Source organism: Notolepis coatsorum, assembly GCF_963971535.1.
Source record: "Notolepis coatsorum genome assembly, chromosome: 11".
Lineage (NCBI taxonomy): Eukaryota > Metazoa > Chordata > Actinopteri > Aulopiformes > Paralepididae > Notolepis > Notolepis coatsorum.
This window is the reverse complement of record NC_140175.1, coordinates 78,302,078-78,329,340: the sequence shown is the minus strand read 5'-3', so window position 1 is coordinate 78,329,340 and position 27,263 is coordinate 78,302,078. Positions and strand designations below refer to the sequence as shown.

General features: G+C 41.2%; 1 protein-coding gene across 1 annotated transcript in view; it reads right to left on the bottom strand.

Annotated features, from left to right (window-relative positions):
• mmp11b (matrix metallopeptidase 11b) overlaps window positions 1-27,263 on the bottom strand; it is a 92,683-nt gene that overhangs the window by 43,613 nt on the left and 21,807 nt on the right. The window contains exon 2 of the mRNA XM_084324715.1: window positions 10,583-10,872. Within this exon, the coding sequence (XP_084180841.1) occupies window positions 10,583-10,872 (290 nt within the window). The remainder of the gene's footprint in view (window positions 1-10,582; window positions 10,873-27,263) is intronic.

Genomic DNA, 27,263 nt, shown 5'->3' with positions numbered 1-27,263 from the left:
TGTCTACCGCTAAAAACAGCACATCCAATTGCATTGAAAGCATCTGGAATCACAACACTAGGCGACGCTTCGAATAGGTACAGGAGCACTCGGAGGCCAGCCAAACAGCAAAAGAGAGATTGATTGATTGATTGATTGATTGAAAACTTTATTAACAGATTGCAGAATGGGTACAATACAGTACAGCTCAATACACACAATTGTTAAGGGGGATGCAGACCAGAGAAAGATTGTTTCTTTCCCTATTGATTAATGTATATTTGATGGTGGCAGAGCAAAAGCTCTTATTTGCCAGATTTACAGTTCATTTACATGTTAAAGAGAGACTGATTGTATGTTTATAGAGAGACATTTATAAAAACAATTTAATAGTTACAGTTGATATAATTGAATAGTTCAGCCTGCATTTGTTAGATGTGAATAGATACACTGGTGTTGTACAACCACTGGCTGGCTGCTCTAATGCTGTGAGCATCATAGACTGTTGCTTTCCATACTTGATGGTACAGAAGCTGAAGCACTAGTTTAACAATTTACGTTATGTGCAGAGAAACAAGTTAAAAACTATTTATGCACTTTCAATAAAGCGTTTAAAAAAAACTGTTGGGGGAACGACGACGACTTCGTAACCTAGTTACTTTCAAAGTAACTAAGTTACTCTGATAATCAAGTAATCAGTAAAGTAACTTGGATTACTTTTTAAAGGAGTAATCAGTAATCAGTAATCGGATTACTTTTACAAGTAATCTGTGGCATCACTGGTTATGACACTGTTATTCCACAAGCATAACACATTGATAGATGAGTAATTAATGCATTCCGAAAGTCAAGATAATGTCAATTGTTACTGAATGCCAAAGCCAAGAAAACCCACACTTGCTAGTGCATGGAAATAGCCAGAAGTAGAAAATATGGTAGGTATCTGTTATCTATCTATAGAGTGGGGATTCACTAAAAACGTGGTATCTCATGTACCGTGTCATGCACTACGTCCAATGGGCGGTTAAGGAGGTCCAATGAGGTTAATGTTAAGGTTAAGGTCAGATGTGAGGTCCAATGAGAATGAGGTTAAGGTTAAGGGAGGACGTGAGGTTCAATGAGGTTAAGGTTAAGGGGGATGTGAGGTCCAATGAGGTTAAGGTTAAGGAAGGACGTGAAGCCCAATGAGGTTAAGGTTAAGGGGGTGTTATGGTTTGTAACCGACCCCAATCGCACAACACAAGACAGGTATGAGAGTAAGCCAAAACAGGGCATTTATTTATTATAGAACAAAAAGCGGCACAGTCCCTTTAAGGGAGAACACAAAAACACTAGAGTCAAGGACATATGGAAAATGCGGCACTGTGCCTTTAAGAGGCGAACAGGCTAAGGGACTAAGGCTAAGGGACAGGGCCAGGGCTAAATGTCAAGGACCAGGACCAGGGGCACTGGAGAGGGGGACAGGGACAGAGGCCCGGAGAGGCGGGCTGGAGACAGGGACAGAGAACAGGGTTAAGGCCTTGGACAGGGCGAGGGCCCGAGCTGCTTACAGGGATGAGGACAGGGTTCCGACGGCGGAGGCCTGGCACGGGAACAGGGGCCCGACAGCGGGGGCCTGGCACGGAGATCCTCTTCGTCCCTACTCGGATGCTGCAGACGGGCAGCGCAGAACAAAGGGGGTCCCAGGGGACCGGGATGGGAACACGCCGTCCTCCCGTGGAATACTAGGGAGCGATGACGAGCCTGGGTCCAAGGGGAACGGGATGGGCACACGCCGTCCTCCCGTGGAATACTAGGGAGCGACGACGAGCCTCACCCCAGGAACGAGGATCACGAAGAGACGCCTTCCTCCCGTGGAATCGGGAGCGATGACGAGCCGGCTTGACGTCTGGAGTGGGAACACTGGAAAACCTCCCGTAGAGCATTAGAGAGCGAAGACGGTGTCCCACTCCAGGCAAACGGCGACAGGTGGTGATGGCTGGCACGTCGTCTCACGCCGGAGACGCGGCAGGTGATGGTAACGTACAGGATGGTAACGTACAGAACTCCATGAACACAGACACAGATATAGAGTCCAGAACACAGAACGACCCGACAAGGACTGGAGGGGAGTCTGCAACCTATGTACTCTCCCGAGGTGATTGCAAACTCCCAACAGGTACGTGAAGGTAGAGGATCAAGGATGTCCAAGGGTGGGGGCTGGTGAAGAGTAGAGGAGAGTAAATCATCGCAAGGGTGGGGGCTGTTGAAGAGTAGAGGAGAGTAGACAGGGAAAACACAGGAAAAAGGTCCAGGGACAGGCGAATCCTCACAGGGGGATGTGAGGTCCAATTAGGTTAAGGTCCAATGAGGTTAAGGTAAGACATGAGGTCCAATGAGATTAACGTTAAGGAAGATGTGAGGATGTGAGGTCCAATGAGGTTAAGGTTAAGGTAGGATGTGAGATCCAATGAGGTTAAGGTAGGATGTGAGGTCCAATGAGATTAAGGTAGGATGTGAGGTCCAATGAGATTAAGGTTAAGGTTAAGGTAGGATGTGAGATCCAATGAGGTTAAGGTAGGACATGATGTCCAATGAGATTAAGGTTAAGGTTAAGGTAGGACGTGAGGTCCAATGAGATTAAGGTTAAGGTTAAGGTAGGACGTGAGGTCCAATGAGATTAAGGTTAAGGTTAAGGTACTGTAGGACGTGAGGTCCAATGAGATTAAGGTTAAGGTTAAGGTAGGAAATGAGGTCCAATGAGATTAAGGTTAAGGCTAAGGTGACGTGAGGCAGACCCGGTGGCATGGGCGGGCATTAGGGGTCCGGTCCCGCCCACTGAGTCAGCTGTGCCCGCCCTGGTGATACATTTTTTTTTTACTTTTTATTATTATTATTTTTTTTTTTCATAGTCGACTATCGGCTAATTTCGGCCAATCAAAGTCGACTATCCAAATCCTTAGTCGGGGACAGCCATAGTGGGCACTGATGTCAACAACAACACTACTGAAGCTAGCACGGCACTCTGTGAGAATTCGTTTTCTACCCTCAAGAACGTCTTTACAGAACATCGCCTTAGTATGCTTCATCGACGCAAGGCCAATTTAATTCAGTTGGCATTTGAGAAGGACTTAACAAAAAAGTTCAGGAATGAGTGGAGGGACAGTGTTTTAAGAACGCCGCTTGCCGCTCTACTAATGATGGTGAGTAGCCTGTGGAGGAATTTTGTTTGCTTTTTTATGCACCTTTTGTCAGTTCAGTTCAGTTTGTCAGTGAATTCAGAAGTGTTGAATAAATGGAGACTTTTCAAAGATATAGAATAGAATAGAATAGAAATGTATTATCCTGAGGGAAATTTGACACTGCAAATCACTCAACATTAAACATTTAGACAGAACAAGTCACAAATAAGAACAACAAAACAAATGGCCTAAGAATAGAATCAAATGCAATAGAATAAAAATAGAATAAAAAAATACAGTAAAAATATACTGAAGTCTACAGTAGGTGTAATATTGCACAGTAAGAGTCCAGGAAGATGGTAACTGTCACTCTGTGCTCAGTGATGCAGTGAGGCACAGTGATGCATTGTATAGTCTGATGGCTGTCGGAATGAAGGACTTCCTGTGCCGTTCAGTGCTGCATTTAGGTACAGTAGTGTGAGCCTATAACATGCTCCCCCTGTCAGCCAAGTCTGTGTATAGTGGGTGGGAGGGGTTTTCCCTGATGGCCTGGAGCGTAGCAAGGTTCCTCCTCTCCGCCACCCTCGCTAGAGTCCAGCTCCACCCCAACCACGCTACTGGCCTTCCTGACCAGCTTATCCAGCCTGTTTGTGTTCCCTGCTCTCAGTCCGCTGCCCCAGCAGGTCTGTTATATATATCCGTTCAGTCTGTTTTTGTATAAGTGAATGTTCTTAAGAGAGAGAGAAATTTGATTTTTCAATTGCCTCTCTGCTGTTTAGTTCAGCACCGTGGGCAGCGCCAAGCAAGCCACAGCACCGCTGTCCCAGCTGAAACATATAAAAGGGAACCTGTGTTGAAAAACCATTGTGCCCCCCGAGAACATTTGATGCCCCCCCCACTAATTTGTTTCTGCAGCCTGGTCTTAATGAGGTTAAGGTTAATGTTATGGTTAAGGTAGGGTGCTCCTAACCTTATAGATTTCTTTTATAGCTCATTCCTGGGGCCTTCTTCACCACAGCAGTTGTGAACGAATGGATGCAAAAATCAGTATTGGAGAATTTCCAAGATACTAAGATCTGATACCTAAGAAACACGTAACATGCCAGAAATCAAAGTGCTGCATTTTTGACACATAGAAACATGTTTCAATGATATGGACCAGCTAGCCTAGCTGTTGGCCAAAAACACCTCTCTCTGAGTTTTAAGCTAGGTGGTCTTTATCGGCTTCCATTAATTAGTGCTAAGCTAGGCTAGCTTGCAGCCGGATAGCATTTCTACTGAATGCACAGAGAGGAAATTGGTATCTATTCTTATCTTGACTTTGGAGAAGACGGGTTATACCTATGGTCTACACAATATATTTTGTTAACATGAACAACTCTCTGCCAAATGCAAAAACTAATGTTTAAAATTCTAACTTGTGATGTCATCAGGTATAAAGTCTTCAGCTGCTCCATAGACAATGAATTGGGAAATATGGTTAAAAGTGACACTGAAAGCACCTAGGGAGATGTTCTGTTCTGAGAATACAGGTACATTATCTGTTTCAGAACTGAGAACGCTACCATAGAAGAGAGTTAATACGGTATAGAAACGTAAACATCCTGTGGGTCTAATTACTCACTAACGGCAGGGGCGTATCTAGACCCAGCACTTCAGTAGGGCACAGAAGGGCACCAAAAACTATGAAAAGAATTTGGCCGGTTTGTGGGTGAAAATGGGTGGATTTTGTAACTATTTTTTTTTAACTTTATTTCGGTTTTAGGGTTAGGTTAGGGTTATGTTATTTAATTATTTTGGGGAGCCAGCCCCCCAAACTCCTGAAATGCATAGAAATCTATGAAATAAATAAAACAATCTGACATTTATATTAAAAAGAGCTAGCCACCCAAACCCCTAAAATACATAGAAATCTATGCATTTTGGAACAGTTACTATATATATAGTCAAGAAAGCATTTAGTCATACTTAAAGTTTAAAGTGCTTTACTTGCATTGAACATTGAGGAGACATCATTAGAAAGCACAATGTATGTTTCCATAGTTACGCAGATGACACACAATTGTACATCTCCGCTGAACCAAATGATCACACAGCTATAAACTCCATTTCCGCCTGTCTCTTAGCAATAAACAAATGGATGACGAACAACTTCCTAAAATTAAATGAGGGCAAAACTGAAATCCTACTAGTCGGTCCTATAACAAAAAGAGAAATGTTACAGAGCAATATGGGGCAACTTACTCCTTGGATCAAACCCGAAGTTACAAGTAAGTAACCTACACTGGCTTCTGGTAACATTTAGAATTGATTTCAAGGTCCTCCTCCTTATATACAAAGTATAAACATTGCGATCATCTACTACTGGTCTATTGAAGGTTCCAAGCCACAGTCTAAAGAAAATCAGGGATGCAGCCTTTGCTAACTATGCACCAAAGTTATGGAACACACTACCTATGGACATTAGGGAAGCTACACAGTAAATTTCACAGAGTAAATTTTACTCAAACTGAGTCCATTTGAGCCCAAGTGAGTAAGATTTTACTCAGTTTGAGTAAAATGTACTCAGTTTGAGTAAAATTTACTCAGCTAAATTTACTGTGTAGATCTCTTAATATTTTCAGAAATAAGCTAAAAACGTACCTCTTCACCATAGCCTTCTAATACACCCCGCTGTTGATTGTACTGTAGCACTATTTTACTCTGGCCATTCTATTGCATAATTTTACTATCTATTCTACTATTGCACTGTATTATTGGTGTGCAAACCAGTCAACTTACAAAAAAGAGCCTGTTGGAGGATTTCAACAAGATAAATGCAGTGTAAAATATTTCACTATAATATTTCAAAGCGAAGTAAAAAATATTATAATAATTATTTGATCATGTTAAATGATCATTTGATCATGTTAAAAAAGGGAAAAAAATAAAAAATTATAAAAAAAAAAAAATTTATCACTGGGGCACAGATGATGATCAGTAGGGCACGTGCCCTACTGATAGTGGTCTAAATACGCCGATAACGGGTTCTTCTCTGGGATTCGCTCGTAGATAAGAGCAATTTTGATCAGTCGCAAATCGCTTCCATGCTACTTGTTGAATACGGAGGTCAGCATAGCACAGATGCAATGTTGAGCCTCTCGCTTCCGTTTTGCACGCGGTCCTTCGCCTTATAAGGAGCTAGCTGGGCGTGTCTGTATGCAAATGCTGGTGTACAAGAACACACTTCCAGTTTAAGAATGAGTGACGTACTTCACATCAAAGTGTTGAGTGCTACAGTGTAGGTTAGTATATTAGGACAGTGCATGACAGTAAGGTTAGTTAGGGCTTTATTATTATTATTATAAATGTTTTTCATTTCAGATATTGATTGAAGAAGTGTGTCTTTAGTCGACGGCGAAAGATTGGACGGGTTTCGGCTGTCCTAACGAAGTTCGTTCCACCATTGTGGGGCAAGGACAGAGAATAGGAGGCTTCTCTTTGATGACCCTCCTGGAGCTCGGAGAGGAGTAGGTCTGAGGCAGCCAGAAGATGCAGAGCGTAGGGGTCTTGAGGGTGTGTAGTTAGAGACCATTGACAGGAGGTAGGCAGGAGCCATTCCCTTCGCGGCACGATATGCCAGGTCGAGGGCCTTGAAGCGGATTTGTGCGGCAATGAGGAGCCAGTGCAGGTCCCTAAAATACTGAGATAGTCACTGAGATAGTCCTATGAAGAAATAATCTCCAAATTGTGCACAGACCACCATGTGATCCCTGTGATCCCTGTGATCTAGTATCACTAAAGTTACAGTGTGGGCTCGTGTCCCTGTGATCTAATATCACTAAAGTTACAGTTGGGAATTACACGAGTATTACTGAATAGAGAGCCTATTAGGATGCTAGATCCAAATGTGAAACACTGTGATTTGCCATATCTTGCTATGCTCGCTCATGCCTGTATTTTTTATGTCCGTTCTATTTTATAATTTTTTTTTACTATTTTTAAACTGAATCATTTTAAACTATTTTTACTAATTGTGTTACTGAAAACTGTAAGCGGAGAGCCTATTGGGATGCTAGATCCTAATGTGAAACACTGTGATTCTACCTGTCTATCTTTTTATGCTCGCTTATGCCTGTATTTTTTACTGTTGTGAAGCACTTTGAACTGCAACCTCTGTATGAAAAGTGCTATACAAATAAAGTTATTATTATTATTATTATTATTATTATTATTATTATTATTATTATTATTATTATTATTATTATTATTATTATTATTATTATTATTATTATTATTATTATTATTATTATTATTATTATTATTATTATTATTATTATTATTATTATTATTATGTGACCATAGGCCTATTGTAATGGACTGCATTTATATAGCGCTTTTATCCAAAGCACTTTACAACTCGTGCCTAACACACTAACAGCGGAGGCAACCGTGCAAGGTGCCAACCTGCTCATCGGGAGCAGTTAGGGGATAAGTGTCTTGTTCAAGGACACTTCGACATGCTGCCGGAATTGAACCAGGAACCTTCTGATTACCAGACGACCATCTCCTGAGCCACTGTCGCCCCTGACAAATTGCTTCATATCACCAAGCATGAAAGCTACTGAATGTGAACATCAGACTAACTTAGCTTAGTATTAATATTAACCTATTAAGTTTACATTCTAGCATTGCTAGGTCTGAACCATAATTAAAACTTAATGTGGGTGTAAGAGCTCACACAAACATTTAATGGCCTCACAAAATCAGAGCCCCGTTCATTGTCTATGGAGCAGCCCAGATCATCAACTGGAGGGTTCTCTCTCTTATTTCTAGCTTTAGGAGAGGGTGGTGTGTGTTCACAAATACTGACTCAACTGTCCTGAGGCACAGGAAGAACATATTGGAATTATTCAAACTTTAAGAAGAAGAAGAATGAGAAGATGAAAAAGAAGAAGAAAATGGAGAAGAAGATGAAGAAGGGAAAGAAGAAGGAGAATAAGAAGAGGAAAAAGAAGACGGGGATGAAGAAGAAGAAGAAGAGGAAGAAGGAGAAGAAGGAGAATATGAAAAAGAGCAAGAAGGGGAAGAAGAAGAGCAAGAAGAAGAAGGAGAAGAAGAAGAAGAGAAAGAAGAAGAAGAAGAAGAAGAAGAAGAAGAAGAAGAAGAAGAAGAAGAAGAAGAAGAAGAAGAAGAAGAAGAAGAAGAAGAAGAAGAAGAAGAAGAAGAAGAAGAAGAAGAAGAAGAAGAAGAAGAAGAAGAGGAAAAATAAGAAGAAGAGGAAAAATAAGAGGAAGAAGAAGAAGAAGAAGAAAAATGTAATGAGAAGAAGAAAAAGAAGAGGAAGAAGGGGAAGAGGAAGAAGAAGAGCAAGAAGAGGAAGAGGAAGAGGAAGAAGAAGAAGAAGAAGAAGAAGAAGAAGAAGAAGAAGAAGAAGAAGAAGAAGAAGAAGAAGAAGAAGAAGAAGAAGAAGGTAAAAGTGATGAGTCAGCACATCTCCATGCTGTGCAGTAAATCATGCTGCTCTTAAAGGAGAGAAACATGAGGATACCGCTGCCTTCTCCTCAGTGAACCAGGTTTACAGTGCGTGTTGTGAGTGATGGTGCAATAAAGGTAAATGATGAGGAGTATGTGTGAAAATGATGGGCAGATGTCTTAAAGGAATTCACCTTTGAACTCTGTCCTAAATCTGCCACTTCCCTGTGTGTGGAATCACTGCTGGGAAAGAGGATTACTTCTGCAGCTCTGCCACAAGTTACTTGACTCTATTTAGTGTGTTTCTACATCATGGATGATTCACATTAGGCTAATCAGCATTTCTGTAAATGTGCCGGTATTATATAGCCAGGTTGTTTTCAATGGTAGTGCTGAGTGTGATGTTAAAATACCATTAAATGGGGCACATTATAGAAAACAAGTTTAGCCAGTTAGAAATGTTATTTAGGCACTGGGGGGAAATTACATAGGTTCTCCTTGCTGTTTGGTTTGAAGACTTCAGATTAACAAACCTCAACAAGCTGTTCAGAAGTATTGCCCTCTATGACATCACAAGTGCATAAAGTAAAGGGTATCTCTCCTACCAGTAGATATAAAGTAAAGGGTAGCTCTCCATCTACCAGTAGATATAAATTAAAGGGTAGCTAATAGCTATCCATCTACCAGTAGATATAAAGTAAAGGGTACTGTAGCTTTCCTACCAGTAAATATAAAGTAAAGGGTAGCTATCTAGACACTGCTCTGACAAATACATCTACAAGCATTTTTTTCCCTTCTCCCCTAGTTGGAGTGGCATTTCCTGGCAAGCTGAAAAGAAAGCAATAAAAGACAGTGTTTACTGATTTGACCTTCTTGTAAGTAACAGTAGCACGCCCCCCCCCCCCACACACACACACACACACTTCTGAGCTCAATGGCAGTCAGACTACTGAGACACTCTGCTCTAATGCTTGAGTGTTCTGAGATGTAAAGGCTGGGTTTTCCCAAAGTTCATGACCCCCCCCCCTCCTGTCACCCAAATTGAAGAGGGTTAACTGGGGCCAGCATCCGGCGAGGACCTTGTTGTTTTTAGCTGTAATGGAGAAGGAGGCAGTCAAAACACGGAAGGAGCGCAGACGACCTCAGGGCGCCGAGGTCACCTAGAGGAGATCTTCAAAGGCAACAGAACGCCACGCGCAATTGAACCAGCGCCTGCAACATTCTTTTGTTTTGGCGTCACTAATAACTTCAAATCAGCCTCCATGGACTTTATATTCCAAACCCCCTCCCCACGTTTCAGCCTCACTTGATCATGTTAGAGAAGGAACGATTTGAATCAAGTCTTTGAGGACACACATGTATCAGAGAGGCTCAAGAATTCTTCTTTTATTTACAGCCTGAGGGACCTGAGAGACAAAGTCAGCATCGCTCCTCAAGAGTGAACTTCCACATTAGGTTTTAAAGACCCAGCGAGAATCATGCAGTTCTGATCTGGGAAGCCTCTAATCAATGACTTGTACAGTGGAAATCCAAGTCCAAGGATAGAGTTTTCTTTTTACCCCATTATGCCTGCATTCACAGTAAAATAGAGGCTTTTGTCCACTGCAATGTAAAATAATAGCTTTTGTCAACTGCACCATAAAATAGAGGCTTTTGTCAACTGCACTGTAAAGTAAAGGCTTTTGTCCACTGCAATGTAAAATAATAGCTTTTGTCAACTGCACCATAAAATAGAGGCTTTTGTCAACTGCTCTGTAAAGTAAAGGCTTTTGTCAACTGCACTGTAAAATAGAGGCTTTTGTCAACTGCTGAGTAAAATAGAAGCTTTTGTCAACTACACTGTAATGTAGTTACGAGTACGATTTGAGATGTGAGATTAGTATTTTGATATTCCAATGGTAACGTCACAATGGCCGCTGGTTGTTTGAAAGCTGTAGAGTTCTAGACTTCTGGACCAGTAGACACAGTGACATGAAGAGGCTTCTTACTTGTACGTGAGGTCAGTCTTTTCCCAGCGGCCTCCAAACAGCACAAAGCGTTTCTTGCGCTGTCGTCCACTGAAGGGTCGCTCCTTCTGCGCAAGGTAGTCCGTCACGCCCTTCTGCTTTGCCGTGGGGTAGTCGGGGACGCCGCAGCGAGGGCGGTTCCAGAACTCGGTCCCGTTCCCAGGCAGCGGTACCAGGCCCGAGAGACGGTACTGGTCCTTCCCTAGAGTGTCTTGACCCAGTCTGCCCAGCCTCTTCTTCAGACTGAAGTGGTGGTTCCTCTGAGGCCATCCCTGTAAATAGACACATGCCGCCAGTTACATCTGTTAGTTCAAAACCACTGAGCCGGAACTGTCTCCACAAGATCCTTGAGAGAGACGCTGTACTGTTTCTTCCACAGCTACGGCCAAACATAAACACCACAAAAAGATACAACAATCAGCCCTTTAGAAGTTTAGAAGAACGGAAAATGTAAAACTCTGTGGCGTTATACAGTATATGCAGCTGTGAATAAATAACGTTATATATACAACTGCAGGACTAGACTTTGCCGGGATAAGAAACGGCAACATGGCACATTAAGCCGCCATTTGCGGGTTCAGTCAAATAATAACTCCTGTCAAAGAACTGAGCTTCCGAAAACCCAAGATAATCTCTCAAGCATAATTACACTCAATTTCTTCCACAGATTCTGGAGGAAATGGCCATGTTAATTGACCGAATTAATTGTTTACCGAAAAGAGAGGGGGGGGGGGGACATTCTCTCGCTCTTATTCCAAACTAACCCAACCCTTCTGAACTCTTCAAACCTTTCTCTTTGATGCCATGCATGTTTCGGTCGCATATTTTCTAATTCTGTTTGTGATGTTTTGAAGAGATGCACTAACAATTGTAAAGCTTGTGACCAGGTATGTGCATAATATGCCATTTTTATTTTCTAGAGAATAGGACATAGGACACATATGGACATTTACAAATCAAGAGGGCTACGTATAGATCATACAAATAATCAGCTTTGCATCCAGAGAGTTTGCTTTCATGTAACGTTAAGCACATGAATTGAAATGGAAAAACCCAACAGCATGTCCTCATCAGTATGGTGGATTTATTGTGTATAATCTGTATGTTTGAAGGCAAAGGCAAAAAGGCACCTGCTACAAACTGCATCCAATATAACAAAGACTCTGGGGGAATGGAAACGCTAAATCACATGGTTTCCCTCTTCATGTCCTCAAGTATAGCCTGTCCCCTCATACAGAAATAATGCATGGAAAGCATACATTTTATTCCATAAATGTGAAACATGTTTGCTATCTGACTGGCCTCATAAAATAGGGCGCAGGCCGTGAGTTTGGACGATGATATAACAACATAATGTTGGTACCTCAGGTGCCTCTGTGACCGAGGCCAAGTGAAGAAGAGTTTATTCTCTGCATTGGTTTGTGGCTAACTAGCCGGAGCTGGTATGAGGAACAGCAACGATTGTGCTGAGAAAGGACTCTACTGATCAGCAGCGGCATGAATATGTGCACTGTTACACCCCTAGTAGAAACACTACCTTTTAATCAGCTTAATTACCTCATTGTTCCGGTTTATTCGGTAAAGTAATCAATAATACAGTGCCTAGTAAAATTCAGAAAATGTTCACAGACAGAGATGGTAACTACGGGTTAAGGGAAACTGTTCCTAAAACACCCTAGTACGACCTTGAAGCAAATGGGCATCTCGTCTGTGGGGTGTCACTTTGGAACAGCCTGCATGATACGTAACAAATTAGTAAGATTATTACAAAATTTCAAATCAGTTATAAACAAACATTCTTAAACAAATACATGAAAGAGGAAAATCTAGAGTAGTACTGTTACTTATGATTATGACATATTCTATACCTTGCAAATACTACATTATTTTATTCTCTCAGTTTTTTCCCTTTTTTTATCATTTACTATAGATAGATAGTAATCTGTAAATTGTGTGATGTAAGGAAGGGGCAGGACTAGATAAGCACTGCTTCTTTCTGCCCCTTCTCGAACCAAATTCTATGTTTTGGTTTATTTTATTTGTATGTGTGAGTGTGTTTGTGTGTATGTGTGTTTACGTAAAATGTTTGTATGTATGTGTGTATTAGGGGTGGGAATCGCCAGAGATCTCGCGATACGATACTATCGCGATACTTGAGCCGCGATATACGATAGTATCGCGATACTCGATATATCACGAATATTGCGATATTTTATTTTATTTATTTGTTTATCAATTTTTTATTTTATTTTTTACTGCAAAGTAAAACTGTCAACATGTTTTATCTAATAAAATAAAGTTCAGTCTGTTCATCTCACTTCAATAATTTTTATTGCAGAACATGGTATTTTCTCAAGTAGACAGATGTAAACACTGTAATCTGTGTTGCATGTACCTGACAAACTGAACTGTTTGTATTACAGTCATATTCCAACTTAACTGAATGCACATGTGTGTGTGGACTACTGTACTATTACAGGTATTGAAATGATTTTTTTTTTATGAATAATTAAATATCGATACTTGGCGTCCCTGTATCGATACAGTATCGCCATGCAAAGTATTGCGATACTACTACGTATCGATTTTTTCCCCCACCCCTAGTGTGTATGTAATATGTATGTATGTGTATGTTTATTGTTTTTGCTTTTATCAATTTGTTGTGATTTGTTATGTGTGTTGGTACGAGATAAATTAAAATCAATCAGTCAATTGTTGCTACACTAAACACATGTATTGTTGCTATATGTATTGCAGGTATTAAGAGATTAACTCTGCAAACACCACTTCAGTTTCAGTCCATGTTCATTAGAAACACATGTTGGGACAAAAAGCTCACATTTTTCACTTGAGATTCTTCTAAAGGAGACAAGTTTTCAAAGCAGTTTCCTCTGTGCAGAGTTGTACGCTACAATACTTCCTGTTCATGTGAGTAAAACCAAGACTAAAGGCCTAATCTATATGTAAACCAATGGATAGCCCCACCACCAAATAAGACTGGACTTCAAAAGGGGTTAAGACAATTCTAAATAGTGTAGTTTCCAACTGCACATTAAACTGTTTGAGAATGTAGGTGAATATAGCCCACATTGATATGGTTAAAAAGAAAATCTGGTTTGGGGCTTCTATATGGCCACTCTCCTGGTTTTGCCTCATAAAAGGGTAATAAGTAAGGTGTAAGGTGATAGTGTTGTGGCCTGCTGCTGACTTCTCTATTGGATGACAGATAGATTTATCATCCGTTATTATTAGGGATGTCCGATATAATCGGTCTACCGATATTGGCATTAAAATGTAATATCGGAAATTATCAGTATCGGTTAAAGAATATATATATATATTTACATTACATTTATTTAACCTTTATTTACATAGGCAAGCAAGTAAGAACACATTCTTATTTTATTTATTGTGAAAAGTATGCATAATGTTGTGTTTTGGGGGGGGGGGGGCCCTGCATATATCGGTATCGGTTGATATCTGTATCGGAAATTAAGAGTTGGACAATATCGGTATATCGGATATCGGTAAAAAAGCCAATATCGAACATCCCTAGTTATTATGCCTGAGACCACCAAAGCAGGCCAGATTATCCACTGAGCAAGCAGGGCTGTTGCCTGTGGGCCTCGAGCTCCTGAGCGGCTACAAATAATCTGTAGCCTTCAAAGTACAAGTACTCAAATAAAACAATGGTGAAAAACGTTTGAGTTTAAGAAACACAAGGTCAAAGGTCAAGGTAACAGTGTCAATGGTTAAAGTTATGAATAGAAATGAAAGGAACACTCCAACATTTTGTGTTTGCCATCTCATTTGCCATCTCATTCCCCAAGACAATTTTATCGGTTTCATCTCTGTGTGTCCAGTAGCCCCCAGAGAGAGAGGTCCAGGTGCACGCTAGCCTAGCTTAGCACAAGGACTGGAAGCAGTAGGGAGCAGCTAGCCTAGCATAGCACAAGGACTGGAAGCAGTAGGGAGCAGCTAGCTTAGCTTAGCACAAGTAGGGGTAGGGGGTTCCCCGACGTTCCTGGCCAAGTTCCCAATCAGGTCTCTGACATCAAGGCCACCTAATCATCCCTTCCCCTTAATTGGCTGATATCAATCCCTGTCTCCTGAGCCGTTCAGCCATTGTGTAGTGTGATGTGTGCCTGGTGCCAGTGTATGGCAGCCATTGAGCCTGCGTAGCCCAAGGTTGGGTGCTACACAGTGGTGGTGAAGGAGGCAATTTCCACCCTACATTGTGGGGAGCACTTTGAGTGTCTAGAAAAGCGCTATATAAATGTAATGAATTATTATTATTATTAGCACAAGAACTGTAAGGTTGGAGTGTTCCTTTAAGTGTGAATTGTGCAGAAAAACAAGAACACAATCTCCACAATGTCACTGTTTAAGTGGTGGCAATCAAAGATCGCCATATCTCCCATCCATGAGTAAAAGGATAGTAACATGACAGCCACACACTCTGGCCCTCTGTCAGCATCATGGAACCAATACCTCTGTTTCCGGCTTAGACCATTCTGTAGTGTAGACTGTGTTTGTGTTTCAGGGAAATATCCAGTTGTTTGGACTACACATCCAACGGGATGTGATAGCAATGTGCAACATGCTGTAAAACCCATGCGATGCCATCCATGATGTTAAAGGGGTAGTTGTGATTTTTGGAACCCTAGCCCTATTTCTTACCAGTGAGGTTGTTGATCGGTAGAGTCCTTTCTCAGCACAATCCATGCTGTTCCTCATACTAGCTCCAGCTATAGTTAGCAACAAACCAATGCAATGTCACAGATGATTGAAGCTCACTGAAATCTACGTTGTGCGGACTGAGGAGTACATTTTAGTGAGCCTCGGTCAGATTGTAGAGACAAGCTTGATCCCATTTATTTTGGTCTGTGGCTAACTAGCCAGAGCTAGTAAGAGCTAGCTAACACCATCACTAGTAAGTAAGAAATGGGGGCTAGGGTTCCAAACATCTGAACTATCCCTTTAAGATAAGATATGGTAAGATGAGGTCTGTTTTACTCCAATCTTTACAAATGTTACCAACGGTAACAAACCTAGTACAAGTCAAGTCAAGTCAAGTCAAGAGTTTTATTTGTCACGGCATACAAGTATACAATGAAATGCGGGTGGTCTTGCCCGCGACGATGTGCAATACAGTGGTACAACATATAATAGAATCCAATAAAAAAAAAAACATTGTGCAATAAACAGGTAACAGGTAACATGGTGTGACATCTCGGTATCTGTACATAGTTATTTACAGAGCATATAGGACATGATAGGTAGCTTTAGTAGTGCAATACACTGTTCCTGTTGTTATACTAATTTAAAGTGGCCTTTCCTCTTGGCCATAAGTGTGCGTGTGTGCGGCATGAGTGTGTGCCCGCTCTTGTTAAAGTGTTAAAGTGGCTGCTAGTGTGTGTACAGCTAGTCCTGGGCGATATATCGTGAACCGCGATTCGATCGATATTTTATTAATGCTTGATATGGAATGGGTAACATCGAGTTTTATTTTCTAAACTACTTCAAAGTTTTCACATGAGATTTCGTTGCTCTTGCTTTTTATTTTCCACGGCAGCTCTCCTTCCTTGTTGTGTGTAGACAACAAGAAAGGGGCGGAGACTCCAACCGTGCCTGAGCTGCCTCTGACTCTAGTAGTAGCTCTTGTAGGCGATCATGGCGGAGAAAGAGAAAGATGCGAGTGGGACAGAATTATAATGAAATGCAGTAAAATGCTGTGGCGGCGTTTCCTGTGATTACACATAATCACTCTAAAACTATACTCATATTCACCACGGTATAAAACGGAAATGTATGGATGAAATTTTTTTCAGTTTTTTGCATGTTGACCGGAAGAAACGTACTGACAATCGACTATGTTATTAGATCCATAGCTATAATATTTAATATAGTTTTAGCACTGCAAACCGGCATTTAGCCCCATTGAACGGCCATACGCCCACAGCAACCTCTGGCGCTGAACCTGCACTTTGATCGCCGGGGTTAAATTCATAATTTACCATCCCTCGCCAGCCCTATTTAACATGGAGAAGTTCCCCTTCTTTGCAGGGCTATAACTTTTTAAATTGTATTGCTAAATTGACATTACCATGGCCCATTCAAAGTCCTATATCTATTGTTCAGGGTGTAGCAACGTTATACTTTTTCATTCACATATTCATACTAAAATACGGTCTAAACAAGTATAAGTATGTTTTTATCGTTTTCTGCAGCTTTCTCCAGAACGTGATTTATAGCCCTAAATGCATTATATTGATGATTGTATACAGTTTGATAGCAATCGGCGCGAGATAAAAAATTTCAACTGCACGTACTTCTAGAAGTTACTACGTATGATCTGATGTTGACCGGATGGGCGGGGGGTCGTTTATAATTCCGTGGGCAACGTTATATCATTCATCTAGTGTGGGTGATATGATCATTAGAGCAGTTAGTATAGAAGACATTAAAAAATAATGCTGAAACTCACCGTAGCTTCCTCTCGCCGTTGGGAGATGAGCGTGGAACAGAATCTTTTCTATTATGGGATGTAGAAATACCCGATCCATTTCCAGGTTGTATAATAGTATATACGTCCAAATCATGTTGTTTATCGAGTTATTGGTAACGGATCACTATCCGTTGTGATCAGATCGAGTCCTGGGACTATTACCGAGTGATCGGACCCAATTGAAATGAGCACCAGCTTCCACTTCCTGTTTCTCCCCTGGGCGATCGGCCGATCGGCCACCAGATGGCGCTCTTGAACCGTTGTAGAGTTGAGAGGGACTCAACAGTACATCTCATGTCTCCGGGGGAGAAATATGATTTCGATCACAGATTTTTTGAAATATTGATATCAAAGACGCTGTCCAGCGTCATCGGCAGAATAAGCATGGCGGGGAATGACGTGTTCCAGCGTCAACGGCGATTAAAGTGTTAAGATATGTATTTGTTGGGCGGTCAGGTGGCGTAGCGGAGATTGCATAACGACTAACAGTGGGATGGGAGAAAAATCGGAAAAAACGAGATAATAAAAAAAATATATATATGTATTTGTTGTCTAGTGTATAAGAGCTCCATCAATCAACTAGACTAGAGAATCAAAACACATCTCTATTCTCATTTCTTACTTGCAGTGGTGGGGCTACCCATTTGTTTACATTTCGGGCCTTTAAAAAACACAGTTAAATAAATGATGAGAAACAACAGGCCAGTGTAGACTACAAACACATGGCCCTGGTGTTGTTGTCATTTCTCTCTTGGGACTAGCTATAAATCCTCAATGATAAGCTACAGATGTTAGGGACAAACCTTGGAGGATTGTCATCTCGTAAAATAAATTCCAATGACCGCCTGTTTGTGTTTGTGTGTGTGTGTGTGGTGGGGGATGTGGGTGTGGGGGGGGGGGGGGGGGCATTAAAATGCTCTCAGTACTGACAGGGACTTATCACTAGCTGTCATCAACAACTTGAGACTTGAGCCCCCTTTATATTTTTCTGTTTTGGTCTGACGTGTGGGTTGGAGTTTAGTAACTTATTATACTGTGGATTTCTACAGACCCCCCCCCCCCCCCCCCCCCCATTCCCACTCAACTGCAACCCACACATCAGACATAAAATGTAAACAAGGTGCAATACCAGGCGGGGGCTATTTTGCCTAGAGGTCACTGTTTGACAGCATTGGAGACTCTACCTTTAAAAACACGTCTGACCTCCTAGACAGCAGAGGCAGACTGAACTGTTGCTTAGTGACCTCAGATGTCAAACAGAAATGATTAATGACATTCCTGAGGTTCAATTTAAAGAGCTAATGCTCCACAACTCAGTGTCTGATTACATTACTTTACTAAGTTACATTTAAAGAGCTAATGCTCTACAACTCACTGATTACATTCCTTCACTAAGTTACATTAAAAGAGCTAATGCTACCCAACTCACTGTGTCTGATTACATTCCTTTACTAAGCTCAATTTAAAGAGCTAATGCTCCACAACTCACTGTGTTTGCTATTTTCATACAGTGCTTTGCTTAACATTTTCAAGCTAACAATAATTTGATGGGCCAATCTTTTATGTGTGTGTGTGTGTGTGTGTGTGTGTGTGTGTGTGTGTGTGTGTGTGTGTGTAATAAACCGAAAGCACGTTCTCGTACACCTGAATTTGCATACAGAAACGCCCCGTCAGCTCCTTATAAGGCATGCAATAACCGTGTGCAAGTTCAACAGGTATAGCGCAAACGCAATTTGCGACTGATCAAAATTTGATTCGATTAGATTAAAATGTATTGTCATTATACAGCACAAGTACATTACAACAAAAATAAGTTTGGCATCTAACCAGAGTACAAATGTAGTAGTGCAATAGTAACATACAGGCGATTAAACATACAGGTGATTAAACTGGGTATAAGATATATAAATACTACTGAGTCAGATGCATGTACAGAGTTGTAGTATTAATATGTACACAGTGATACAGGTATAAAGACCCTATAGTAGTAAGTCATACTGTAGAACAACTTAGCATGACATCTAATTTAGTAGTGCCAATACTGGTACAAGCAAGGCCACCCAAAAAAGCAGCATGGGACGAGGTTAACGTGGTGTCAGGAGAGGAGCGCACAGCGGCTGAAGTAAAAATAAATGGGCTCATGTGAAATCAGAGTCCAAAAAAGATTTGCAAAACACATGAGTGAGATGCTGGTCACTGGAGAAAGAACAGCGGGCTCAGGGTTCTCTGAGGTGTGTCAGCTGCTGCGTCTTTTCAGCAGTCTGATGCTGCGCTCAACTTTGGAACTTGGTAGGTATACTCATCGCTCTCTGCAAATAGGTCCGCATGGTCGCGGCAGGGGCGTCGTTTTGGTAATTACATTTATTTTTATTTTTTTTATAATTACAATTTTTTATGTTGATTTAGAATTCGAATGTCAACATTATGAACGAAGCTTCGAACTATTCGGTACAGCCCTAGCATGTTTTGATATTGTCAATTATCTCACTTTTACTAGGTGACTTTTACTGTGACTAACTGAAATATGCCACAAAAAAAAAGGAAAATGGACATACAGACGTTTTTTTAATCAAAGGGCAGCAGAGACAAGTGATACAGGGACACAGCCAGGTATGGTCTTACAATGGCTTAGTGATTATAACAGTGCAGTTCAGCATTCAGTAACCCATACTTTTTTTGAACGTGTTTTTGATACTACATTCTGTTGAACACACCTCAAAACCGTACCTAAGGAAAATTGGCTCAATTGCAAGAAAAATAATAGACAGTTATGATATTACATTCTGCATAATTTGTATACAAAATATTGTGGTTCCCTGCTTTAGTCTGTTGACGCATTTCTATACTAAAAATGCTTGTGTAGTCCTGTGTCATACCTAAATGTCATATAAGTGAATTGTATAGAAACAACTCACCAAAAGTGACTATTGCACAACTTATTTGACAAAAAAAATCCACCAAGGGGTGGGGGGGACCCCCCCTACCCCCCCACCCCCACCTCCTCGCCATACCGTGTGTGTGTGTGTGTGTGTGTGTGTGTGTGTGTGTGTGTGTGTGTGTGTGTGTGTGTGTGTGTGTGTGTGTGCGCGTGCGCTGAGCGGAGCTGCCCAGGAACGCGCAGCTCTGTAAGCATCCTCACCATTCCAAGCCGCCTGCATCAGGATGCTACATCGTTGCTCATGTCAGATATTGGCAGGTTTTTTGCTAATGAAAGAATATCCATAAAATCTATCTATCTATAATCTACCATATCTATTTATCTACTGTATCTATCAGTCTATAATTGTATCTATTGTAAATTACTTAAACAGTGTCTACAATGTACTATTACCGTATTTACTGTATTAAAGCTGGCAAATGTGTGTCAACATACAGGGAATGTTACATTCCATACAACATCTCCTGTTAGGAGACGAGAGTCTGTGTTCTAAATTTTTTGTAATCCAATCCTAACTAGCTGACCAATACCTATTTCTTTATTTGTATGTATTTTATGTAAACAAGATGAAAGTATTTTCTGGTCATCATCCTCTTAGCAGTTGTTGTATTGAGCTGTACTGTATTGTACCCATTCTGCAATCTGTTAATAAAGTTTTCAATCAATCAATCAATCAATCAATCAATTGGCTTGTGATGACATAAAGGAAGCTTGGTTCTTCCTGTTCCTTGCAGAATGTAGGATCTCTGCCCGTTGCAATGTAATTTCGTTGCAGCGTCTCCTGTCGGTAACTTATGCTTGATTCACTTTTGGAATAAACCGTTGAAAGATGTCTTCTAACTTTCATTAGTGGATATTATTGATAACCTTGACAATTGGGATATTGAATATAGTCAGATTATTATAATTATTTCATTCAGAGAATGTAGAATCAACGTGAACGCAATCACCAATTATTTCTCCCAAATGTAGCCCTTAAGAACATGGGCACACACCAGTCTGTCCTATCTATTCCTCGTTCGTAAATCCTGTTCGTAGCTACGAACGAATTTCCTGAAAGAAACTGTTCGATCATGCCAAAATTGTCCCGAGAAGTTCGTAAGTGGAGTTAGGAAGAAATTTGAGGTAACTTTCTCGTAAGTCCGTTCAAGCATGAGGTCCATTGTTTGTGACCAGGTAGAAAAGCCATTTGTTTTTCTTAATAGAGTACATTACAGTTTGCTGATATAGAATGATCCAAAGGGAATGTAAGTTTATGTTTCATGTACGTAGCCGTGGCCCAAAAAACAATCCCAAAAATCAAAGCAAGCATGCTTTTGTAAGCTATCTTACACGACGACTGGAAGTGGATACGGACCATTAGCCTACCAAAATGTATTATTTATTTTATTTGATTTATTTACATGTTGTGACTTGTATTTACCACTACAGTTTTCGCATCAGGCCAAACCTTACATATTTTAATGAGCGTATCTCCTCACCCATTGAAAGTAATTTGCTGTGAATATTCATGATCCCTAGGAGGAGAAATGGATTTTGGTGACCCCGTTGACCTTTCCTCTAGCACCAACATATGGATTTATAGCCTGGGTCTGTTGCGTAGCAAGTTGGGATCATTCACACGCGATCTGGCAGGGACATTTTGGTAAATGGTAAAAAATGGTAAATGGTGCATTTATATAGTGCTTTTATCCAAACCATTTCACAATTTGTTCCTTACATTTGACCCATTCACTCACACATTCACACACTGATGGTGGAGGCAACCATGCAAGGTGCCAACCTGCTCATCGGGAGCAGTTAAAGGTTAAGAGCGTTTTCACACCTGTCGTTCGTTTGCTTTGTTCTGATTCAGGGACTAAAATGATACAATGTTGCACTTGCCCCTTGGTTCGTTTGTGTTCACGCGGCTGTTTTAACAGCGGACCAGAACTTGGAAACAAACGCCACGCGCAAGCAGACTGTTCTCTCACTGGTCCGATTTTTGACAGTTGACAATCTTCCATCGGATTTTTTCGCAAATACACAATACACAAATCACAAAATCAAATCAAATCAAATCAAATGTTTTTGTAAGGCCCGACAACACACGTTAATGTCCCCATGGGCCGGACACGTCTTCTTTAAACAAGTCAAGAAACATCATAATAAGTCAAGAAACAAAACAAGAACATCATAAGGTCCAACAAATTTAAAATAAATGCAAAATAAATGAATGCAATGCGAACACTCCCAGACATACCCCACGCGAAGGTAAGGAAAAACTCACTAAAACCTAGCACTAGGAAAAAATGCACCACAGGCAATGTGGAGGAGAGAAACCTTAGAAGGGCCAATTCAAGGGGGGATCTCCCTTCTTAGATGTCGGTGATAGTAGTGTTGCAGACGGACAGTTGGTAAGCATGCACTCATGTGTGTAGTGAAACACAGATGAGTGCATGCAATAGCAACTGAACATTTAGAAACATTTAAAATAGAGCTGATAGCGATAGCAACTGAACATTTTGAAAGATTAAAGATAGAGCTGATAGCGGATCTATTTGAGGCACAGGGGCGGCGCAAAGAGGGTCGCGTCCTCCCCGTCTTAATCACGGGACGTTCAACACTCCGGTCATAACTCTGAGACAGCCGGAGACAGGGAGACAGGGGGCGGCGCAGAGAGGGTCGCAACCTCAAAAGATTATCGAACATGGAGCATCAGCAGCGTGTTTGGTTAATTGTTTTACTTGGCATTCTCTGGTTGATATACCAGTGTTCAGTCTATGAAGAAAATATTAAATTTCAGCGAGCATCAAGGCTACGACTCGAAAATAATGTATTGATGCATCTGATAAGAAGATGCATCAATACATTATTTTCGAGTCGTAGCCTTGATGCTCGCTGAAATTTTATATTTTGTAGGAGAAGACGCGCTCTGTGAGTTGTGTCGGTTTGTTGAGTCGATTGCACATACGTTCTCACTGCATACGAACCGCTCCAGGGTTCGATTAGAAGCGTGCCGAGACCACCCTCTCTAGGCGGTCTCAGCCCATTTGTTTTGTTCCGCACCCGAGTGTTCACATTATGCCCAAACTAACCGAACTAGGGGGTAAACGCTCCAGGTTCCGAAACAACAGCTCTAAACGAGCTAGGTGTTAAAGCGCCCTAAGTGTCTTGCTCAAGGACACTTCGACACACTGCCCGGGAGGAGCGGGAATCGAACCGGGAACCTCCGGATTACCAGACTACTGCTCTACCTCCTGAGCCACTGTCGCCCCTCGATAGTAATATAGACATATTGGTATAGTATAGGCATAGTACATAGCACTTGGGTTCGAACCCAAGGCCTTCTTTCTGTGAGGCAGCAGTGCTAACCACTGTCCCACCATGCTGCTCTGAGTTCTGAAAATAATTCAGAGAAAACACCTGAAAGGGTTAAAAAGAAACGCCTTTGCAAATATGTCCATTTCTCCAGATATGTCATGGTGTGTTGTTGTGTTGGGAGGCAGCCAACGAGAGTCTCATATACAGTACCTTCACGTCTAGACTCTCCACTCTGGATCCTGAATGCCTTGGGCCCCGGGCATAATAACAATGGCCCTATGTCATTTAATTCCTTTGTATTGTTTGTCCTTTGTATATATGAACATTTTGGATTGATTAATTAATTGCCTTTTGAAATGTATTTCATGGCGAATAGGCCAGAACTCAGGCTGACCTTGATAAATTTTTTTTTAAAACACATTAGCTGGATACCACTTTGGGTTAGCTGAACACAGAAGCAGCTAAAGGAAGGTGAGTGATTGATATAAGGCAAGTATGTGGGCGAGTGCTTGGGTTTCATTTGAATAACAGAGGCTTAAGGATTCAACAAGGTCAGAGAGACACAGTCTGGCATGCTGGGGAACTCCAGGGAGAGATAGCTGACATGTCGCCACAGGACATGTGGTACTGTGTGTGTGTGTGTGTGTGTGTGTGTGCGTGTGTGCGTGTGTGTGTGTGTGTGCGTGCGTGCGTGCATGCGTGTGTGTGTCTCACCCACACAGGCTTGCCCCGGCATAGCGCTACAACATGACGTTTATAGATATGTATGTCTACACAGCAGAGCCTTGCTGCCTTTAATCTAGCAGGTGGCATCTGTTGCTCATTTAGGCTCTTTGTTGATGTCAATCAAACTAAGGATGGTTCATGGTTATTCGAATATTGGAAATTACTATAGGTTTTGACCAGAGTGGTTTTCTATAGTGCATCTTGTCTTGCTTCCTCCCCAGGTCTCTGTGTCTGCTAGTCCCTGGCCAATGCAGCCTTGTGCTGCTGCCCCCCCCCTCTTCTTGACTGAAGGACAAGTTACAACATGTTATGTATTGTATACATGGCTGGGTTTCTTGTTTGTAAACAAAATGTATGACATGGACGAAACCCATCTATACACGTTACACATTTCTGTCAAGCAGCCTTGCTTGTTCATTTAGTTTCTTGGACTATTGCGACATTTGTTCTATACAAGCTCCTGTAGAGGTTTCAGGTGAATACTGGAGCTACAGTAATATACAAGCTGTTGTAATTTGATTGACAAACTAACAAACTAGTTGCTGTGGAGCAGCCTTGCTTGCTAACGTTAGCCAGGCAGCTATTTAGTGGACTAATGATTATTTTCCTCCTACAAGCTCCTGGAGAGGTTTTAGATAAAGAGCCACAATGGTAGGTTTACATTACCTTGTAATCTAATAAAATATTTACTTGAGATTTGTTCACTTGCCACCAACGTTTGCTTGTTAGCCAGCAAACTAACTAGTAGTGGTGCTAGTAGTGATTTAGCCGTGTGAACCCAACTCTTCGGGAGTCGGGAAGAGGTTCACTCAAAGAACGGTAGCAACCCGCCTGGAGACAATTAATCTATTCCAATCTTCTCCAAAAACTCACCATGGACAGTCCAAAAAAATTGTCAAGTCTTTACTCCATAATTAATTGTTTGTTAACCAGTTCTGCATTTTTGTGACCACACGCTTCTGATCAACTTGGTGCACTATGATGAAATAATGCCTTACACATGGCTACTATGACGAAATAATGGCCTACACCTGGTAAAATAAAATAAAACATTATTTTGCCTAATGATTACACTAATGGAGAGAGATACAAGCATACACACACAAATAACATCGGAAATATTGTGATGATTGACAAATTAGCTATGCTTTCTTGTGCAGTGCTCATTAGTTCTCCAAGAAGCTGTGAGCTAATGTTCCAGTGCTACATGCAGTATGAAGAAAGAAGACTTGGCTATGACATATTATTTTGTTTTGCTAACATTTTATTGATCAATGTTGGCCTGTGGTCTGAAATAATGGGGCTCCATTATGTGTGTGCTGACGGATCGGGACAGGAGTCTTTAACGATTCACGTTATATGTAGCACAATCCTTGAACAATCGTTTGACTAATACGTGGAAAACAATCTGAATTAGCATGTGGATCAGGATAGCAACACGACCGGTTAACCAAAATGTTTTCAATGGAATATTAAAATATTGATATGCCTTCAAATTCCCATTCCTAATTCAAACACATCAAGTACAAGTGGCGTGCATGTATGAATGTGCACCCATGCAGGCATGAGCGTGCACAAACACGCGCGTCTGCACACGCATGCTCTGTTTCTCAGAGCCGGCAGGTGCTTGGAAATCCCCTCCTCATACGACACCTGGATGTGTGCACCACAACACAGTCATGAAAGACACTAGCTGTTGTTACCTTCTGGAGAAGCAGTTGGTATTAACCCTTTCAGGGTGTAAGCTTGTTTTTTTTTTTATCACTGAACAGTTTTTTTTCTGTTCATTTTATTCTGAAACGTGAAAAAAGATTCACTTCAGTATATGCTGCTTCATGAGTGGGTCCTCTATTCCAGTGATTGATTGTTTTGATATGACCTGACCTTCTTGAATCATTTGATTGTCCGTTGATTGCCGTTTGGACTGGGTTGGGTTGGACTGGATGAACAACATTCTTTTACGTATGCATTGCGAGTATATGAAAAAGTGACAGTAAAGAACCTTGAACCTTGAACTCTTGGAATTCTTGAACTCCGTAGCTTTCAATGTCCAGTTCAGTAGCCACCATGTCATCATCATGAATGAATGAATGAATGAAAACTTTATTAACAGATTGCAGAATGGGTACAGTGCAGTACAGCTCAATACATACAATTGTTAAGGGGATGCAGACCAGAGAAAGACTTTCGTCTTGTTTCCACCAGGGTCCCCCATTTCCAATTCATCGTAATCATCATCAGAATGTTTAGTTCTCAAAGTTCTCTAATCATGTGAGATCAATCATAATCATACGGGAGACGGCAATTCGAAACTGGCCCCTGTAAATGTCCTAACCCAACCCCCTCCAAGGTACAGTAAATGTCCTAACCCAGTAATACACAAGACCCTCTTCTTGGACCAAGTAAGGGTTCGTCGATAATCCAATGTACAGTTACCCCCACCCTGCCTATACCCATTTCATCAATCTAGCCTCACGTTACCATTGGGACTCTCTCTGAGCTCGAACAGGGAAAATACCGCCTCCTATCGTCTCTCCGGATGGTATTGCACCCATTGGATTGGACTGAATGAAATGCATGGGGATGGGGGAAATCCGGAATCCACATTTTACTTCTCAGGCATGTAATCCGAGCCGATTGCATTCATTGCCGACCCTCAGAACAGCGTGGAATATGTGTTTCCAGTACCCAGCGTTGGATCAATAAACGCGATCGATATTTGGAATGGCGATCAGGAATTGGAATAATCTTTTTGGAGAACATCTGATCTGAGGTAAGGAATCTATTTTACCAGTCTTGGGGTAATTTTGGGGTATTTTTCACATATATCTCAACGTGTCTGTGTGTGTGTGTGTGTGCCTGTATGACGTTAGCGCTGATCATGAAATAGATAATCGATTTTTCAGCCCGCTTCTCTAGCGTGCATAAGTACACATATACTATCGATAATCTAGCCTTTATTTGAAAACTATTCATAAATAGGCCGAAATTACAACGTGTTTTGTGTATTCCACTAAAGGGCAATTCCTGCAGAATATATTTTTTTTGGAAATTTTCAAAAACGAGCATTTTTCAAAATGGTATAAAACGGAAATGTACCGATTAAAAAACAATCCGTTTCATACATGTTGACTGCAAGCAAGTAATTGATAAGCGACGGGCGTATTAGACACATAGCCATAATTTAA